Below are 17,697 nucleotides of genomic sequence, written 5' to 3' on the forward strand. Positions count from 1 at the left end.
TGGCCGCCAGCCCATAAAACCTGCCTGCCTGCGGAGCCGCTGAGCTGCTGCGGCTGGTCGCCCCTCGCTGGTGGCAGGCGACTCAGACGGCCCTGACCCTGCCTCCAAACAGACTTAGGGACATCTATCTGCTTTCTGCTTCCAGAAAAGTTTGGAGAAAGTGAACTTGGGGTGGATTCGGGGCTGGTGCAGCTCCCCAAGCCTTCTTGTCCTTCCAGAAGCCTCACCCTGCACAGCTTCTTCCATTCTGCCCTTCCTGACACCCCCTTCTCTTCGCTCCCAGGTTCCCCTCCCGTCTGGGATCCGCAGCTCTTCCTTATCTCCTGCTCCTTCCTTCTCTCTATCCCTATCCACCTACTGCAGCCTTTCCCCTGCCACCCTGCCCTTCTTTCTCTCCATCAAACTCCAATTCATCCCTAAACTTCTCCTTGCACCCCACTCTCCACCCATCCCTCTCCTGTCCCCCTTCCCTCCCAGCAAACTCCCACCATGGATTCTGGGCCGCGCTGGGCTGCCGACCCCATTCCTGGGGGCACCCTCTCGGCCCCCAATGCCACCACACCCTGGCTGGGCCGGGATGAGGAGCTGGCCAAGGTGGAGATCGGGGTCCTGGCCATGGTCCTGGTGCTGGCAACGGGGGGCAACCTGACCGTGCTGCTGACCCTGGGCCAGCAGGGCCGCCAGCGCGCCCGCATGCACCTGTTTGTGCGGCACCTGGCCCTGACCGACCTGGGCGTGGCGCTCTTCCAGGTGCTGCCCCAGCTGCTGTGGGACATCACCTACCGCTTCCAGGGCCCTGACCTTGTCTGCCGGGCCATCAAGTACCTGCAGGCGCTCAGCATGTTCGCTTCCACCTACATGCTGCTGGCCATGACCCTGGACCGCTACCTGGCCGTGTGTCACCCCCTGCGCAGCCTCCAGCAGCCCAGCCAGTCTGCCTACCCGCTCATCGCCGCTCCCTGGCTGTTGGCCGCCATCCTCAGCCTCCCGCAAGTCTTCATTTTTTCTCTGCGGGAAGTCACCCAGGGCTCGGGGGTGTTGGACTGCTGGGCAGACTTTCGCTTCCCTTGGGGCCCACGGGCCTACATCACCTGGACTGCCTTGGCCATCTTCATCCTGCCCGTGGCCATGCTCACAGCCTGCTACAGCCTCATCTGCTACGAGATTTGTAAGAACCTAAAAGTCAAGACACAGACCTGGAGGGTGGAAGGAGGGGGCAGCAGGACTCGGGACAGGGCCTCGCCTTCGGGCCCAGCTGCAGCCACCAGGGGGCTGCCCTCTCGGGTCAGCAGTATCAGCACTATCTCTCGGGCCAAGATCAGAACCGTGAAGATGACCTTCATCATTGTGCTGGCCTACATCGCCTGCTGGGCCCCCTTTTTCAGCGTCCAGATGTGGACTGTGTGGGACAAGAACGCCCCAAATGAAGGCAAGTGTGTGGTCGGGATGGGATGGGGAGGAGGTTGGGGCAAGTGGAGAAGAGCAGGGAAGGGGAGCAGGGGGATTAGGACAGGGCCACAGTGCCTCCCAGGGCGCCCTTTCCTGCCTGCCTGCGGTGTCCACCACCATGAGCCTGTCCCTCAATCCCATGTCCCTCACCTGTGTAGAGTGATTTTCTACTCAGCACGTACCTCTCTGAGCAAGGAGTACAGTCGAGTGTTATCTTATAAGCCATGGGCTCCCTCGGGAAAATGGAAGCCCTTTGGGGCCCTTTTTGCTGGGCTGAGATCCATCCAGTTCTTTAAACTTACTCTCCAGTCCACCCAGTTTGCCCCCACAGCACACTGGGCTCCTGGCTTCCTGTCCCTGGGTCTTTGTCAGAGGCTGCCTGTCTCCTTGCCCCTGCCCCGACAGCTGGCTGAGTTATTGCCAGGACACAGCAGGTGCCTATGACAGAATGAGTGGGACTGCCCCTGAGGGCTCAAGGGCAGAATCCAGTGTGGACCCCTATCTATGACATAAATGAGGATGGGGGTACCTGGACTTGGCCTAAAGTCATGGCTATGTTCCCTGCATGTTCTACAAAAGTCGCCTTATCCTAATTCTGCCTCCATTAGAAAATTCAAGGTCTAGGTTTGGAACAAAGACAGTGCCTCCTATTTGGGCTGGTCCTGTCCACCTCTGATGTCAACTTGTACCAAACCCCGTAGTTACAAAAAAAGCCAGAGAGGTAAGACTCTGGAGTTGGGGGTCCCAGGTTCAAGTCTCAGCTGTGCTCCCCCCTCACGAAAGAACCCCTGTGAGTCCCTTCTCAGTTCCCCCCTCTGTTCAGCACCTGGATTCTCTCCCAGGCCCCTCCCAGCTGTCCGTCTAGCAGCCGTGGGCAAACTACGGCCCGTGGGCCGGATCCGGCCCGTTTGAAATGAATAAAACTATTGAAAAAAAGACCGTACCCTTTTATGCAATGATGTTTACTTTGAATTTATATTAGTTCACACAAACACTCCATCCATGCTTTTGTCCCGGCCCTCCGGTCCAGTTTAAGAACCCATTGTGGCCCTCGAGTCAAAAAGTTTGCCCACCCCTGGCTAAGGCTTCTCACCTTCTCTCTTGGCAGATTCCACCAATGTGGCTTTCACCATCTCCATGCTGCTGGGCAACCTCAGCAGCTGCTGCAACCCCTGGATCTACATGGGCTTCAACAGCCACCTGTGGCCGCACCCCCTCCGCCATCTGGCCTGCTGTGGGGGTCCTCGGCCCCAGATGCGCAGGCAGCTCTCCCAGGGCAGCTTCTCCAGCCGCCGCACCACGCTGCTGCTGACCCGCTCCAGCTGCCCGCCCGCCCTCAGCCTCAGCCCCAGCCTCGGTGGGAGGCCTGGGCCTGAAGGGCCACGGAAGGGCTCGGAGCAGGTGGACGGGGAAGGCATCACTGAGATGGACATCTTTTAGGGAGCACTCCCGGGAGCCTGGCACTGCCCACAGGTCTATAGGAGGGTGTCTGCGCATCTCAGCCCTGGGTGCAAATGCTGGGAGGGTCAGGGCTGGAGTTAGGGGAGCCCAGTTTGAGGCCGTGTGAAAAGGCCAGAATGGCTACCCTGGGTGTCTGGCCTACCCTCAGTTGCTCCCAGTCTCACATGCTGGGAGTCAGGGAGAATCAAACTGTGGGCTCCCTGATCCTGCCGTACTCACAGGGTGTCTGGGGACCACACCCACGTGGTAGATGTGGTGCCCAGATCTGGGGCAGGCCTAGGACAGCCCTGCCTGGGGCTCCACGGGTGGCTGGAACTCAGAGGCTGGTCTCCTCCTTGGCTACTTGTCCCCAACCTCACCTGACCAGCACCCCCAGCCCGACCAGGAGAGGAGAGAAGAGAAAAACTACCAGGAAGACCCTATTCCGCCGTCAGGCCTCCAGCACCTTCTCCTCCTTCTCCCACCGCGACCGCTACCAGCGTGCCAACGCCGTGACGCCGTGGTCCTGATCAAGCCCTCAGGCAGCACGAGGGACCTGTACCACCTGCAGAAGCTGCAGCACAGCCGGCACCGCAGCCAGAGCGGGGCCACCACCTCCAGCAGCGACACGGAGAGCGAGGAGGGCGGGGGCGAGACCACTGCGGCTGCTGTGGCTGTCCACGCTGAAGATGCCGCGCGAGCTGACGCGGCTCTGCCTCTGCCACCTGCTCACCTGGCTCTCCATCATCGCGGAGGCCGTCTTCTACACCGACTTCATGGGCCAGGTCATCTTCGAGGGGGACCCCAAGGGTCGCTCCAACTCGACCGCCTGGCAGACCTACAACGCCGGCGTGAAGATGGGCTGATGGGGGCCTATTCGGATCCTGAATTTTTAAACTTAAAAATTTTTAGTTTTTGTAGAGGGAGGATTGTTTAATGAAGACAAATGAATGGGTCTGGGCGCTTCACCTGCTATGCCCACGTGTCCACTGGCGAGAGATATAATATTTAGTACAGCACCAGGTACTCTGCAAGTGCAAATTCCTTTTCTCCCTACACCTGCCCCTTTATAGAATAGGGGTGAAGTGTTGTGTATTTTCGGTGGTATTACCCACTGAGGGTGAGGGTGAGAAAAAGGCGGGTGGCGAGGAGGGGATGATAATGGTCATGATCAAATTAAGAATGGAGGAAGCCTCAGAGGCAGCAGGGAGGATTGCTCTCCCCCTGCTCCCAGCGTCCAGACAGCTCCTTCCTCTGGGGCTGCACGGAGGAGACGTCCTTTGAGAAGTGTGATGGGCCATGGCGCTGGATTTACTCGAGGCTCATCAGAGCTCCCACGAGAATGTAGCCGTGCTGTGCTCAAGCAGGAGCCGGGATTTCACACTCGTCTCTGCCTTCAGGTCACCATACGACCTTGGGCAAGTCACCTCTCGGGGCCTCGATCTCCTCGCCTGTAGAACAGAGATGCACTCTAAGGTCTTTCTCAGCTCTGACCTTTCATGACTTTGAAAACTGGAAATGACACTACAACGGAGAAACACAAAGGGCTCCAACCTACAGGCTCTAGAAGAATTGTTGGATTTTCATGACAAGGACATTTATAATCTGATTCAGTTCTGGTGACTGTGGTCCTTCCATGGCCATTCTGTCCATTTTTGCCCTCAATCCTGTGATGCTGATGCTGGGAGAGACAGCAGAGCAGGTAGAATCTGGGGCTTTGCCCTGAGTTATCTCCAGTGGGGCTTACATCATGGGGTAGCTTTCCTGCCCTAATTCTGATTCTAATCTCAGAGATGGCCTTGACGGTTGAAAGAGCATCAGCTAAAAAGTCAGGAGAACTGGGTCCTGGTCCCACCACCGTGCCAACCACTGAGGACCAACATAGGTGAAATGCTTGCTCCCTCAGCTGTGGGGGTCAAATGGGACTGTGGATGGATAGGAGGCTTGTAAACCCATGAGCTCTACACTATCCAATCTTAGATTTTAAGAGATGGCTCATCTAATGAGGAGCTCCTGAGAGCAGCTCTAGGAAACAGGTTCAATCTGCCCTCCGCTCCTAGGGAGGCCTTGAGGAATGACCCTGGCTTTGGGGATACACGTTTAGGAGGCCACTCGGCTTTGAGAAGACGCCCTAGGTTTCTTGAAAAGAAAAGCACTAAACTGAGTGTTGTGAGTGAGCAAAGCATTCCAGCCCTTCAGCGCTAGAGACTGGAGGGTGGGACACAGGGCCTAGGAGGGTGGGCAAAGGCTTAAGGAACAGGACCCACAGGGTCTTCACTGCACTCTGCTGCCCGGGCGGGTCCCTGACACCCACCCCCTTCTTCCCGGTCCGTCCACCCCGGTGGATCTTCGGAGCCTCCCCTGCCAGCCTGCGCTGTTGAAGTTGTTCCTCCGCCACCCCCTTCAGACCAAAGTACCTGACCCTAGTGCCTGTAATAAAAACTAAGAATATCTTTGCTCATCATAATAGTGGGAAACAGAAGGGACACCAGTCTTGTACCCCAAGGCTATGGGTTTGAGTCCTGATCTCACCCCTTTTCTACTGTACAAACTTGGGCAAGTTATCTAATCTCTCCGAGCAACAGTTTCCTTGTCTGTTACAAAGAAATAAAAATGCCGCCTTGTTAGAGGGGTTGGGAGACTGTAGACCAGCGGTTCTCAACCTTGGCTGCACATTAGAATCACCTGGGAATCTTTTTAAAATCCTGATTTCTGGGCCTCATCCTCCGGAAATTCTGTTTCTTTGTTACTAATGTTGGGGCCCCACCCCATCACAAAGAAACAGAATTTCCGGAGGATGAGGCCCAGAAATCAGGATTTTAAAAAGATTCCCAGGTGCTTCTAATGTGCAGCCAAGGTTGAGAACCACTGCTGTAGACACTAGAACACTCGACTGATATCGGAGAAGATAATGATAGCGTGGCTTCGGGTTGCTTCTGGCGGATAATTTCTAGGGCACGGGCCCATGAGGCTACATTTCAGAGGGGAAGAGAGGAGACCTGGAATCAAGGCTGGCCAGAGCAACTTCCGTGTCTGCTCTTGCCTTCTATAGCAAATCATGCATACCACTATCATGTTTTCCGCTTTGCGTTGTGCGCCGGGGATTTACTTGTGGTGGTGGCTTGGGCGCCTCACTGTTCCTTCCATGGAAAGGCAGCATTTGATCTTCTTTGGAAAGCTGGTGCTGTCCAGTGATGAGGGCAGTAGGGAGCAACTGGACCCTGGGCTGGGGCCTGAGGAGCCTATTCCAGGAGGCTCCTGAAGGAATTGGCAGGGTCTTGTCTGGATCTATGACTGACAGCTTTGGCAGTATGTGTGGGAAGTTCTCACAGACATTCTGGCACAGCACGGGGCCTTGGACAGGGTTCGGGGAGGTGGGTCTCGGTGGGAAGCGAGGAGGTTCTGTGCTGTCTGGGCCAATCTTATTATTTTTAAAAAATTGAGTTTGAGAGATAAAGAGAGAGAGAGAGAGAGAGAGAGAGAGAGAGAGAGAGAGAGAGAAACTGATGTGAGAGAAACATTGATCGGTTGTCTCCTGTACACATCCCGACCAGGAATCAAACCCACAACCGAGGTATGTGCCCTGACTGGGAATTAAGCCCACAGCATTTTGGTGTATGGACGATGCGCCAACCAACTGAGCCACCTGAACAGGGCTGGGCGAATCTCAGTTTTGGCAGCTGACCCCAGAAGGCTAACTCTGTGAAATACAGCACTTTAGTCCCTTAGAACTCGTTAGGGAGCAGGGCAGACGATGGTAGGAGGAGGGTGATGGGTTTCTCAGGGTGAGTTTTTATGTTGTTTGGTATAGGCCAATAATTTTCCAGATGTGCTTTGTATATAAATAGGTCTTTCAAGAGGCTATAAATTCAGCCTACGCTGCAGCAGCTCACTCCTGGGTCGGGAGCCCAGAAATGTAGTTGAGATTCACCAATAAAATCCCTTAGCAACCAGGAAATTTCTAGGCATCTTTGTTTCCCAGTGACAATGATAATGGTATAGGCAAATTAAATTAAAATTTTGATCTCCTGGAGCAGGGCATGGGCAAGGGGAAGGTTGAGGTGTGGGGAGCCATCTTCCTGGAGGCCCTTCACCCAGTTTAAGAAGAAGAAAAAAGAAACAAGCGTGCAATTTTCCGTGGAGCCACACGGTGGCAGTGTGGAGCTGAAAGTGGGTTTGAAACAGCAATGACCTTGGGGTGGGCTGGGAAAGTCACCAGCCTCCCAGCTCCAAGGCCATAGGGACCTTCCCTAAAGTTCTAGATCTTGGTCTCTCATTTGACCCAGTTCTCCTGAGGTACCTGGACACACGCTTCTTTCCCGCGAAGCTCAGGGAGGGTGTATGTGGCAAGGAAGGGCAAAGAGCAAGCGGCGAAAGACTGAGTCTAGAAATTCCTGCCTGGAAGAGTGAGGGTTTCAGGGAGCCAGTGGGACCTCAAAACAAAAAACAAAACTATAAACCCAGATAAGATGGAGGTACTATAATGTGTTTGGTTTAGAGGCTGGGGGCTTGGTGTGGAAGGCCTCTTGAGAGCCGCCCTGGACCCAGAAACCTGTCCTGATCCCAAGAGCAAAAACCCCACTGATGTTGGGCATAAAATACCTCCTCACCCTATTGGGTCTTATTGGCCAATAAGGCAGTGTCCCTCACGGAATTCTGCTGAAGTTCTATGGTGGGCAGTTGGGTCGTTGCTCCTTTAGAATAAGAATTTATTGAAGAGCCCTAGCTGGTTTGGCTCAGTGGATAGAGTATTGACCTGTGGACTGAAGGGTCCTAGGTTCGATTCTGATCAAGGGCACATGCCAGGGTTGCTGGCTTGATCCCCAGTATGGGGCATGCAGGAGGCAGCCAATCAATGATTCTCTCTCATCATTGATGTTTGTATGCTTTTCCCCCTTGCCTTTCCTCTCTGAAATCAATAAAAATATATTTTAAAAAAGAATTTATTGAAGACAGGTCAACTTTATTGTGGTATATTGTTTATTCTGGCATACTGTTTATTCCCAGTTTATTATTATCATGTAATCAACTACCACCTGGTTGCCAGTAGCAAGTCAGCTTCTCTGTATCTTGTTATAGGATAGTTTTGGAGAGGTTGTCATCCAATTCTCACCCGCAGAGGAACCCAGAGTGAGTGGGGCAGCATGACTGTTCCCTGGAGGTGCCGATGACATACCACACGGGAGAAAGTGACTTCACTGTGCTAGAAACTACACAGGCGACCGTTCACATTTAGGCAGCTAACCTTCTAAGCTCACAGAGGTATCCTAAGCAAAAGGCCGTTTTATTTCTGGCAACATGGCTAGCAATGACTTTGAGCAGCAGTTCAAATTGTTAGCTGTCTCCAGTCATCAGCTTCTTGGCCCAAACTCCTCAGGACATGAAACGAGCCCTTCTCTCTACTTACCGGGGCATCTGAGGTGTCATCTGCACCATCGACTGTCAATCAAACCTCTGTAAGTCACTTGGAGCCACACTTTCAACTTGCTTCTTAAACAACTCTCCCCAAGAATGCCTGCCCGTTATAAGCAATCAGGGTGGGTGCAAATGTTAAACTCCATGATATATTTATTGGCTCTAAAATGTCCTACTTCTGAAGCCAATCATAGCGGAGCTCATTAGAGACCTTAATCATATGGTCGCTGACGTTCAGGTCTCTGTTCTCTTTGACAACAGCTCCCTGACCCAAGTCTCCCCACTGTCTCTGAGCCCAGGCACGGACATTTCCCCATGCAGTTCCGAGAGCCTGCATCCAGTCAGGCCTGCCCCCCCTTTCTTCTGCGTCTTCTCCCATCAATACATTTCCACCCTTCTTTTTTTATTATTAACATATTTTTATTGATTTCAGGGAGGAAGGGAGAGGGAGAGAGAGATAGAAACATCAATGATGAGAGAGAATCATTGATCGGCTGCCTCCTGCACATCCCCCACTGGGGACTGAGCCTGCAACCTGGGCATGTGCCCTCAATCGGAATCAAACCCAGGACTCTTCAGTCCACAGGCCGATGCTCTATCCACTGAGCCAAACCAGCTAGGGCCCACCCTTCTTTCTAAGCTGAGTTCAGAAGCACCTCTCTCTGGGCTGTTTTCTCTGATTAGGTCCACCTAATCCTAACACTCTTGCGCCGACTTTGCCTAACACTGATAGGCTCTGGTTTCACTGCTCTGTTAATTCCCCTCTGCCACATGTGATTTTGCACATGTTCCTGCCTGTCGTCACAACTAGGTCATGCCTGCTGTGACCCCACCCGCACAGCTGCCCAGTCTTCGTTTTACGTATGCTCCTCCCCACCCCCAGGGCCTGCCCACATTCTGCAGAAAGCAGGCGCTCTATCTGTGCGACTGCATGGCTGCTGCCGTCCCCTCTCCTGGCGTGGGAACTGTCTCGCAGTGTCCCCAGGCAGGCTCTTTTGGCGGCATGGTACATGTCTGAACCTCTTCAGTTCCCTGTCGTTCTGTTTGTTTGTTGTGTGTGTGTGTGTGTTTTCTTTTCAAAAGAGATCAAGAAGAAGTACAGTTTCGCTTCTGGATGCAAAGACAGTGTTTTGTCAGTGTTTATTCCTCATTCTGCCCCTCTAATCAATAGAATCTCAATTTCTCCATTAAGAAAAGCTTCCTAGGGAGATATCTTCATCCATCCTGGTTGCCGTAACAAAATGCCACAGACTGGGTGGCTTATAAACAACAGAAGTTTGTTTCTCACAGTTTTGGAGGCTGGAAATCCAAAATTAGGGTGTCAGCATGGTTGGTGAGGGCCCTCTCCAGGCTGTGGACTGCGCATGGTATCCTTACAAGACAGAAGGGCTGCCCTAGGCAGGTTGGCTCAGTGGATAGAGTCGGCCTGTGGACTAAAGGGTCCCGGGTTTGATTCCAGTCAAGGGCACATGCTCGGGTTGTGGACTCGATCCCCAGTAGGGGGCGTGTAGGAGGCAGCCAATCAGTGATTCTCTGCCATCATTGATGTTTCTATTTCTCTCTCCCTCTCTCTTCCTCTCTGAAAACAATTATGTACATGGTTAGGGAGCTCTGTGGGATCTCTTTCATAAGAGCACTAATTTCATTCACAGGGGAATCACCCTCATCACCTAATTACCTCCCAAAGGCCCCATCTCCTAATGCCATCACTTTGGAGGTTAGGATTTCTACATATGAAGCTGGGGGAGGGGGGGGGAGGGGAGGGGGGGGCGGGGGCACAAACATCCACATCCAGCAGGAAAGAGCAACAATGGCAGCTAAGGTGAAGGGACATATAGATTAGCAAGTATTTTAAGCCATAGAAGCCAAACCAGAACCATTTCTTGGGTTTCTTGGGGAAAAGAGGAACCTGGGACTAGGAAAGCCACCCACTGCTCCCAGTACCAGGGCTAGAAAGTCATTTTCAGCCAGCAGAGGGAGCAAGTTCATAAATCATCTCTAAGATCTGAACACCACTCATCTGGAGTTTGAATTTGACTAAGAGTATTCCTAGGGTTTCCCCTTTGGGAGATGTTTAGCTATGGTGAACATTTAAAAAAAAAAATCCTGTCTTAATTAACTGTTGAGGAAAGTATGTTGCATATTTCTCTAGTCACTGCTTCCTGCATGCAATCAATTTTAAATCGTTTTAAGTTAATTCTCTGAGGTTTTCTAGGACGAGGGTATCTGCAAACAATGACAAATTTCATCCTCCTTTCCAATAGTTATAGCCCTTATTTTTGTTAGGTGTTTAATTGAACTGCTTAGAACTTCTAGAATGATTTTAGATAATGAAGGAAATAGCAGGTTTGTGGGGATTCTTACTTTGTTCATGATCTAATAGGACTATGCCTACAACCTTACAGTTAAATATCACGCATCTACTGATTTCAGATAAGCTACTCTTAATCGAGTTAAGGAATTGTCCTTTTATTCCTAACTAGAGGCCTGGCGCACGAAATTCTGCTCAGGTCTGGTCCCTAGGCCTGGCCTGTGATCAGGGCCATCTTCCCCAGCTGCCCACAGCCAGCCACGCCCCCCACCCCCAGTTCCCCGTTTGCCATCAGGCAATCGGAGCCTGCTGACCAGGGGAGGGATCCAGAGGTTGGCCATTCCCTCCAGCTCACTGGCCCTGCCCTCCACCACCAGTGGCCCTCTGTGTGTGGGGCAACCGGCAGGGCGGGGGCCTTGGCCTGGCGCCAGTCATGTCTGCCACCACCACCCCCCCCCCCCGCCCACCCCCCCACCCCAGTTCCCCATTCCCTATCAGGCAATCAGAGCCTCCTGGCTGGGGGAAGGGACCAAGAGGTTGGCCTGCAGGCCCCGATCCAGCGATCAGGCCCTGTGGGCTGGGGGAAGCTCCTGTGTTGAGCGTCTGCCCCCTGCTGGTCAGTGTGTGTTATAGCGACCAGTTGTTCTGCCGTTCGGTCAATTTGCATATTACCCTTTTATTATATAGGATTGGTTAAAAAGGAAACAACAAACCAGGAATGGATATTACATTTTATTAGATTAAATTTGGGAAGTTGCTCTTGTAGTAACAGATTGTGATACTGGTTGGCATTTATCAGGTGGTATTTGTCATCTCTCGTTCATAAGAAACAGTGAGTTCAAAGGTTGAGCGATAGTGGGCCTTCTAAGTGGACTATTTAAAGTTCTGAGGGCAAAGCAGGATCACTCAGCAGGCACAGCTCTGAGAAAGGGACACACGGTGGGCTGGGCAAGAGGAAAAGAGGAACTGGTGGTTGCCGTTTTATTTAAAACGTTTAAAGAAGTTGTTCGCTGCCAATAATTAAATAGCTCAAAGGTTAATTTAATCGTAAGACTGCCAAACGCGACTCTACTATAGCTGATTAAAATCTTTTAAAACAATTTTCTTATTGAGACTTCCCCACTTTCCCTACTGATCTGCTTCAGTGAGCTCAGACTCAACCTGGAAGCTCATCCTAGCTTCCCATCTGAGCCTTTCTTGCTGAGATACAGCCTATTTTTTCCTCCCAAGCCTTGTTAAAACGCACACACACACACACACACAAAACAGAAAGTAATTCCCTACAAAATAAGTACGAGAATTTGTAGAGAACTTGACCCCATTTAAAAAAGCAGACCCTGGAGTTCACATGGCCACTTGAGAGTATTCCACAGACTCGGAGGCAGCAGGGTTCACAAAAGTCCAGAAATTGTGCTTGTGGCTTTTTGGGTCGACATTGACATAATCTGTCACGTCCTCGATGTCCTCATAGTCCAGGGCGGATGTGTTCTCTAGTCTTCCTGTGGCTGGGAAGACCACTTGGGTGTAATTCACATTCCTGGTGGCCTTGGGGGGAAAGAGCAGAGAAGTGTAGGTCCAGATTCCTATCGTGTCTGAGGCAGGACCCCAGGACTAAACTCTCATGCAGAGAGACTTGCCCTGGGCTGGATGAGACGGAGCCTGGGTCCCAGGCAGTCATGGCCGAGAGCCGGGTCAGGGCAGTGAGGAAGGTTGCTAATGCCTTTGTTCCTCCTGTCTGCAGAGGATGAATGGGTGTAAGGGAGAAAGATGGAGAGAATCAATTCAAATGAGGTCAGGACTCAGAGCAGTGGCCCAGTGTCTGGGATACGAGGAGGAGGCTTCCCATTAGCACTCTCATTTTTTTTTTTTTTTAAAAAGGGTAGTGAGCCTGATTTCAGAGAGAGGAAGGGAGAGGGAGAAAGAGATAGAAACATCAACGATGAGAGAGAATTGTTCATCGGCTGCCTCCTGCATGCCTCCTGCTAGGGATCGAGCCTGTAACCCAGGCATGTGCCCGGACCAGGCATCTAACCTCGACGTCCTGGTACACGGGTCAATGCTCAACCACTGAGCCACACTGGCTGGGCAGCACTTCCATTTTTACAGCCCACTCGGACCCACTTTGCTTGGATGATCCGTGTGGACATGGGGCTGTGAGTGAACGCCTAACCACCCTCTCCTGAGGATGCTGCGGTGACTCCCAAAGCCCCTCCCTTCTTGCTCCCATCTCTGGAGCCGGGTGGCCTGAGTTCTCAGACCCCAGGCTGCACCTGGAGGGCAGGGATCGCTAGGAGTGTCCATTACCTGGCAGGTGGGAGGCGAGTGGCCGGCGCTGTCCGAGGTGTCGGAGCTCTCTGAGCATGTGTGGCAGTTATCTAGAGAGGAATAGAAGCTGTTCTTCTTCTAAAGAAAGCTGGAGGGTGTTAGGAGTGGACAGAGACCGTGGAAGGGAGGATGGGACAAAGACAGAGGCAGAGCCAGCAATGCAAAGAGGAGCGGGGAACAGAGATAAAGAGCTCCCCAAAGGGAAAGAGGGATAGAATAGAGAGAAGGGTGGGAGACAGAGCCTCCAAAGATAGGCAGGAACATGGCCTAGAGTCCAGGCGCCGCTGTTTGTCCAGCTCCACCTGAAGCTAACTGGCTTGCTTGTGCGTGGGTGCAGTATACAGGGACATGATGAGACAGTGCGCCCCAAGCCAGCAGCTCTGGCCTCGGAAGTCATGGGCACAGGTTCTAGGCTAACCTGTCCCTAACTCCAGGCAGGTCACATCCTTTTTTGGGCCCTGGTTTTGTCCCCCATAAAACAAGAGGATTGGACGATGGTCTCTGAGCTGCCTGGCAACTAAAGGGCCTCTGAGTCTGGCCAGGTTCTGGTGCAGCTTTAGGGTCAGGGGTCATGACGAGGCCAGTGCCTGTCCCATTCTGCTAAAACTCTGAGCAGCATCTTCTGGTCCCCATGCGCCCCGAGGCCTTATCTCAGTGCTAGGAAGCCTGACAACCCGATCTCTCCAACTCAAAAGATCACAGTAGGAGGAGGGAGCAAACCCAAATCAATCAAGAGATAAACCAATGGGAGAAAGTCCGATCTCTGGGGGGTGCTCCCCCAGGGGTCATTGTCGTGCTGCAGAAGCAACAATTTCCACTGTGTCAACAGTGACCTGGTGGGTCTTCCGAGCTCCGAGATAGAAAACAAGAGGGTGGTGAGCCTCTTGGTCCACTTGCCAGAGGCAGACACACATCTGAACCATCAGCAAGACTCATGTTTACTGGAGTCCCCGGATACCCATGCGGATCTAAGACGGACACCCTGGGAGAATGGTGGAGCCAGCTTCTGGGACCAGCCAATGGCACTGGCCAGATGGCAGGACGCATAGCGCCAGCCACAGCTGGACGCGGGCAGAGTCAGTCAGAACCTTGGCTCCACCACTAGCTGGCCAGGTGAAAGAAAAGATGCCTTAGTATTGCAAAGACAGGAGCAGACACAGTCCCCGACCCCCCTCTGCAGTCGTTCACACGTGGCCAAGCCTAGCAAAGAGCTTAGACCCACACACACCCAACCAGGTCTGTCCCACTGACAGGATGAACGACTTTCTGGAAAAGATAGGGTAGCGAGGCCTCTACTGGGGTGGGTGGGAGGAATCTGGGCTGGGTTTGGGCGGCAGGGACAGACTTGGGCTGCTGTGGGGAGGCTCTCGGCTGTGTAGACGGAGCACAATACACTTTATGACGTGTTTCCCCAGCCCCGTCACTCACTCCTGTAACAGGACTCCCGCGCAGGGGTGCTGCTCTCTGCCCTGGTCTCCTTCATCTCCTTCGTCTCCTGTGCAGCAGGTGAGCAGTGGTGGGCAGGGCTGGGCCTGGGGGCCCAGAGCCTGGATCTTCTGAGTAACTGTTCGTTCTCTTTGGCTAGAGGGAACAGGGCAAGAGTCCAAAGTGAAAGCTCCCTGGGGCAGGCACCTCCCATTTCTGAGCACCACTCTTCTTAGGGAAAATGATCAGAAGGGTCTTTTCACATCTCAGCCCCCTCCACTGTGACGCCCCTCATCTCACTTGGAGAAAGAGCCGAAGTCCCAACCTTGAAGGCCCTCCATGGCCTCCCTCCTTCTTCCTCTCTGGCCTCACCTCCTTCTCTCACGCTACCTCCTCCGCTCCAGCCACCCAGCCTCTGCTCCTGCTGTGATGTGTGAAACGCTCTCCTGTCTCAGGGCCTTTACAGGTGCAGGTCACTTCCTCACTTCCCTCAAGTTTATAATCAAACTAGAGGCCTGGTGCACAAAATTCATGCACTGGGGTGTGGTGGTGAGGGGGGTGTCCCTCAGCTCGGCCTGCACCCTCTAGCAGTCCGGGAGCCCTCGGGGGATGTCCGACTGCTGCGGAGGTGGGAGAGGCTCCCATCACCACCACTACGCTCCCCAGCCAGGAGCCTGGCTTCTGGTTGAGCAGAGCTTCCCTGTGGGAGCACACTGACCACCAGGGGGCAGCTCCTGCATTGAGCATCTGTCCCCCTGGTGGCCAGTACTCATTATAGCAACCGGTCATTCCCCTGTTGGGTCGATTTGCATATTAGCCTTTTATTATATAGGATAGAATGTCAGGATCTCAGGGATGCTGGCCACCACTCAATCTGTATCCCTTGCCTTGCTTTTTTCCTCCCTAGCACTTTCCATAGCCTAACCCATGTATGTTACTTCTCTTATTTGTTGTCTGTACTCCCAAGGAATGTAAATTACCTAAGGGCAGGGATTTTTTTGTTTGTTTCCTGTTGTATTGAATGAATGAATTAATGAATGAATGAACGGAGGGATGGATGGATGGATGGAGAGAAGTCTCAATTTCCTTTACTGGAAAAACCTTCATGACATTATCCTGCCCAATCTCCTGCCTTGGCCAAAGAAATGTTTTATTTTCCCTAATTGCAATGTCTTCCCAAGACACAGCTTCTCTACTCCCCATTGTGAAGCAGTTCAAGAACTGAAGATGGTCTCTTAGTCTAACCCAACCATACTGCCTTCTGTAGCAATTCAAAGCCCTTTCTTCACGGTCAGTTCTTTGTGGTGATGAGGAAAATTAACTAGGCCCAGGTTCAATAAGGCCACCCTCACGAGCATTACAGAAGCCTGTCTCTAGGCAGAAGGGCCAGGCAGTGGAAGGGCTCTGGGCCGTGATTCCCAACCAGAAACAGGTTGGGTCAGAGTAGGAACTACCCAGTCAGGATGAGGGGCCATTTGGCCAGTGAATCCTCAAGGTTTGCAAGTGATACTCAGACTCCAACGGGGGCTGGCCTTGCTGCAGGCTTGGGAATGGTCCCTGGGGGTAACCAGGAGGGGAGAGGATGCTGAGCCGGTTACCCATGTGTCTGCTGAGCAGGTAGTAGATGGCTGCGAGGAGGCAGGCCTGTAGGACCAGGGACACGAGTGCGATCACTAAGCCATGCCAGAGCTGCATGCCTCTGTTGGGAAAGGAGAGGGGTCAGAGTGAGAAGTTACAGAGATGCCAATACAGCTGCAAACCCATCCCTGCCTGGAGCCAGAGGCCGCCCTCTGGTGTTGCTGTGTGTCTGCTCTCTGGACAGTAGGCCTGGGAAGCCAGGGACGGGAGGGTGCACCCTGGGAAGCCAGCTATAGCAGTTAGCCTGATGGGACCTCACTCACTCTGTCAGCATGGCCAGCTTCCTGCAGGGCGGCCTGGGGTTGTGAGTGGGGCTCAGGCGCTTCCCGGTGCAGCAGGAAGAGACTTGAGAGGAGCCACCCTGGGTACCTCGTTTCCAAGTAGTGGCGCCAGCAGACCTGTCAGGAGACCTGCAGGAGGCAAGGCAGCTCTGGTCAGGACTCCTGGCCTCACTCGAACCCAGTTCTCCTCGGGCAAGTCAGCTGCTTGGGGCCATTGGCGCTCCTCTCCCAGAGCCCCAAGTGACTGTGCACGGAATGAAAACTGCGGAACTAAGATGCTGCAAAGAAAACGCAGGGATGATCCAGATAAAGCGAGACGGGGTTTCAGGAAAAACAATGATCGTGAAGGATTTGGTGCCTTGATTGAAAAAGGGCACAGATATATTTTAATGCAGATACTTCTCAAGCAAATCTCAGGACCGGACTGACTTCTGGGGCAGCTGCAAAAGGAAGACTGGACTTGACCAGGAGAGCTTGATTGCGGCAAACAGCCGGAGCTGGGCCCGTATGTCTGCAAAATCAACAGCGTTCCACTTTTAAGGCACTCTTTGGTATTTTTAAAAATATATCTTTTTATTGATTTCAGAGAGAGAGGAAGGGAGAAGGAGAGAGGGATAGAAACATCAATGACGAGAGAGAATCATCGATTGGCTGCCTCTTGCACGCCCCACACTGGGAATCGATCCCGCAACCCGGGCATGTGCTCTGACTGGGAATCGAACCATAACCTCATGGTACTTGGGTTGTTGCTCAAACACTGAGCCACACAGGCCAGGCTCTAATGCTTTGGTATTGATTTACTTCATGCTGAATGTCTCATATGTCCTTAATCACAGAAATCGTTCTCCTTCTCCCATCGAAGTGGGTGGCCAGAAAGATACCAGGGCTGGGTTCTGATATCACACTCGAAGTTTAATTTTTTTAAGGTTCCTCTTATCCTTTATTTATTAGAAATTAAACAATGAATAGATATTTATAGTGGAAGCAATTTTATAAAATCAGCAAAGCATTTTATAAAATCAGCTTAAACTTTTTTCCATGAAATTGTCTATATATTTTCATAAGATAGACTTTGTGAATGTGTGAATATATATACATATATATGTACGTATATATATATAATCATTTTAAAACATGGGATCATACTAATTAGCAGCTTTTTCTCTTCATTTAGTGTATTATAAATATGTTTTGAGATCAGAAAGAACTCCATTAAAAAGCTCAATCTGGGGGCCCACAGACCAAAGCTGGTGCCTAGGCTATTTTGTTTGATGATGTGCTTTAAAGATTTAGGGACGTGTACTCTTTAGCCCCTGGCTGATCCCCGAGGGCATCTGAGCTTGCCATCCTTGACTTTTATAGAATCATTTTAAAGTCCTACTAGTCCACTTTGTCAGTGTTTCTTAGCCGTCT

At 52.2% G+C, this 17,697-nt stretch overlaps 2 protein-coding genes across 2 annotated transcripts; one reads left to right on the forward strand and one right to left on the reverse strand.

Annotated features, from left to right (window-relative positions):
* Positions 1 to 489: 489 nt before the first annotated feature.
* On the forward strand, positions 490 to 3,894 carry AVPR1B (arginine vasopressin receptor 1B; the record flags this gene model as incomplete). Its single annotated transcript, XM_081112891.1, has 3 exons — positions 490 to 1,435; positions 2,558 to 2,850; positions 3,811 to 3,894. The coding sequence occupies 3 exons, from the start codon at positions 490 to 492 to the stop codon at positions 3,892 to 3,894; spliced, it is 1,323 nt and encodes a 440-aa protein (XP_080969017.1).
* Positions 3,895 to 11,959: 8,065 nt separating this feature from the next.
* On the reverse strand, positions 11,960 to 16,060 carry RHEX (regulator of hemoglobinization and erythroid cell expansion; the record flags this gene model as incomplete). The annotated part of the gene is made up of 4 exons (XM_081112963.1): positions 11,960 to 12,160; positions 12,920 to 12,990; positions 14,369 to 14,521; positions 15,964 to 16,060. The coding sequence occupies 4 exons, from the start codon at positions 16,058 to 16,060 to the stop codon at positions 11,960 to 11,962; spliced, it is 522 nt and encodes a 173-aa protein (XP_080969089.1).
* Positions 16,061 to 17,697: the final 1,637 nt, after the last annotated feature.

This window comes from Myotis nattereri (genome assembly GCF_964212035.1).
Source record: "Myotis nattereri genome assembly, chromosome: 18".
Classification (NCBI taxonomy): Eukaryota; Metazoa; Chordata; class Mammalia; order Chiroptera; family Vespertilionidae; genus Myotis; species Myotis nattereri.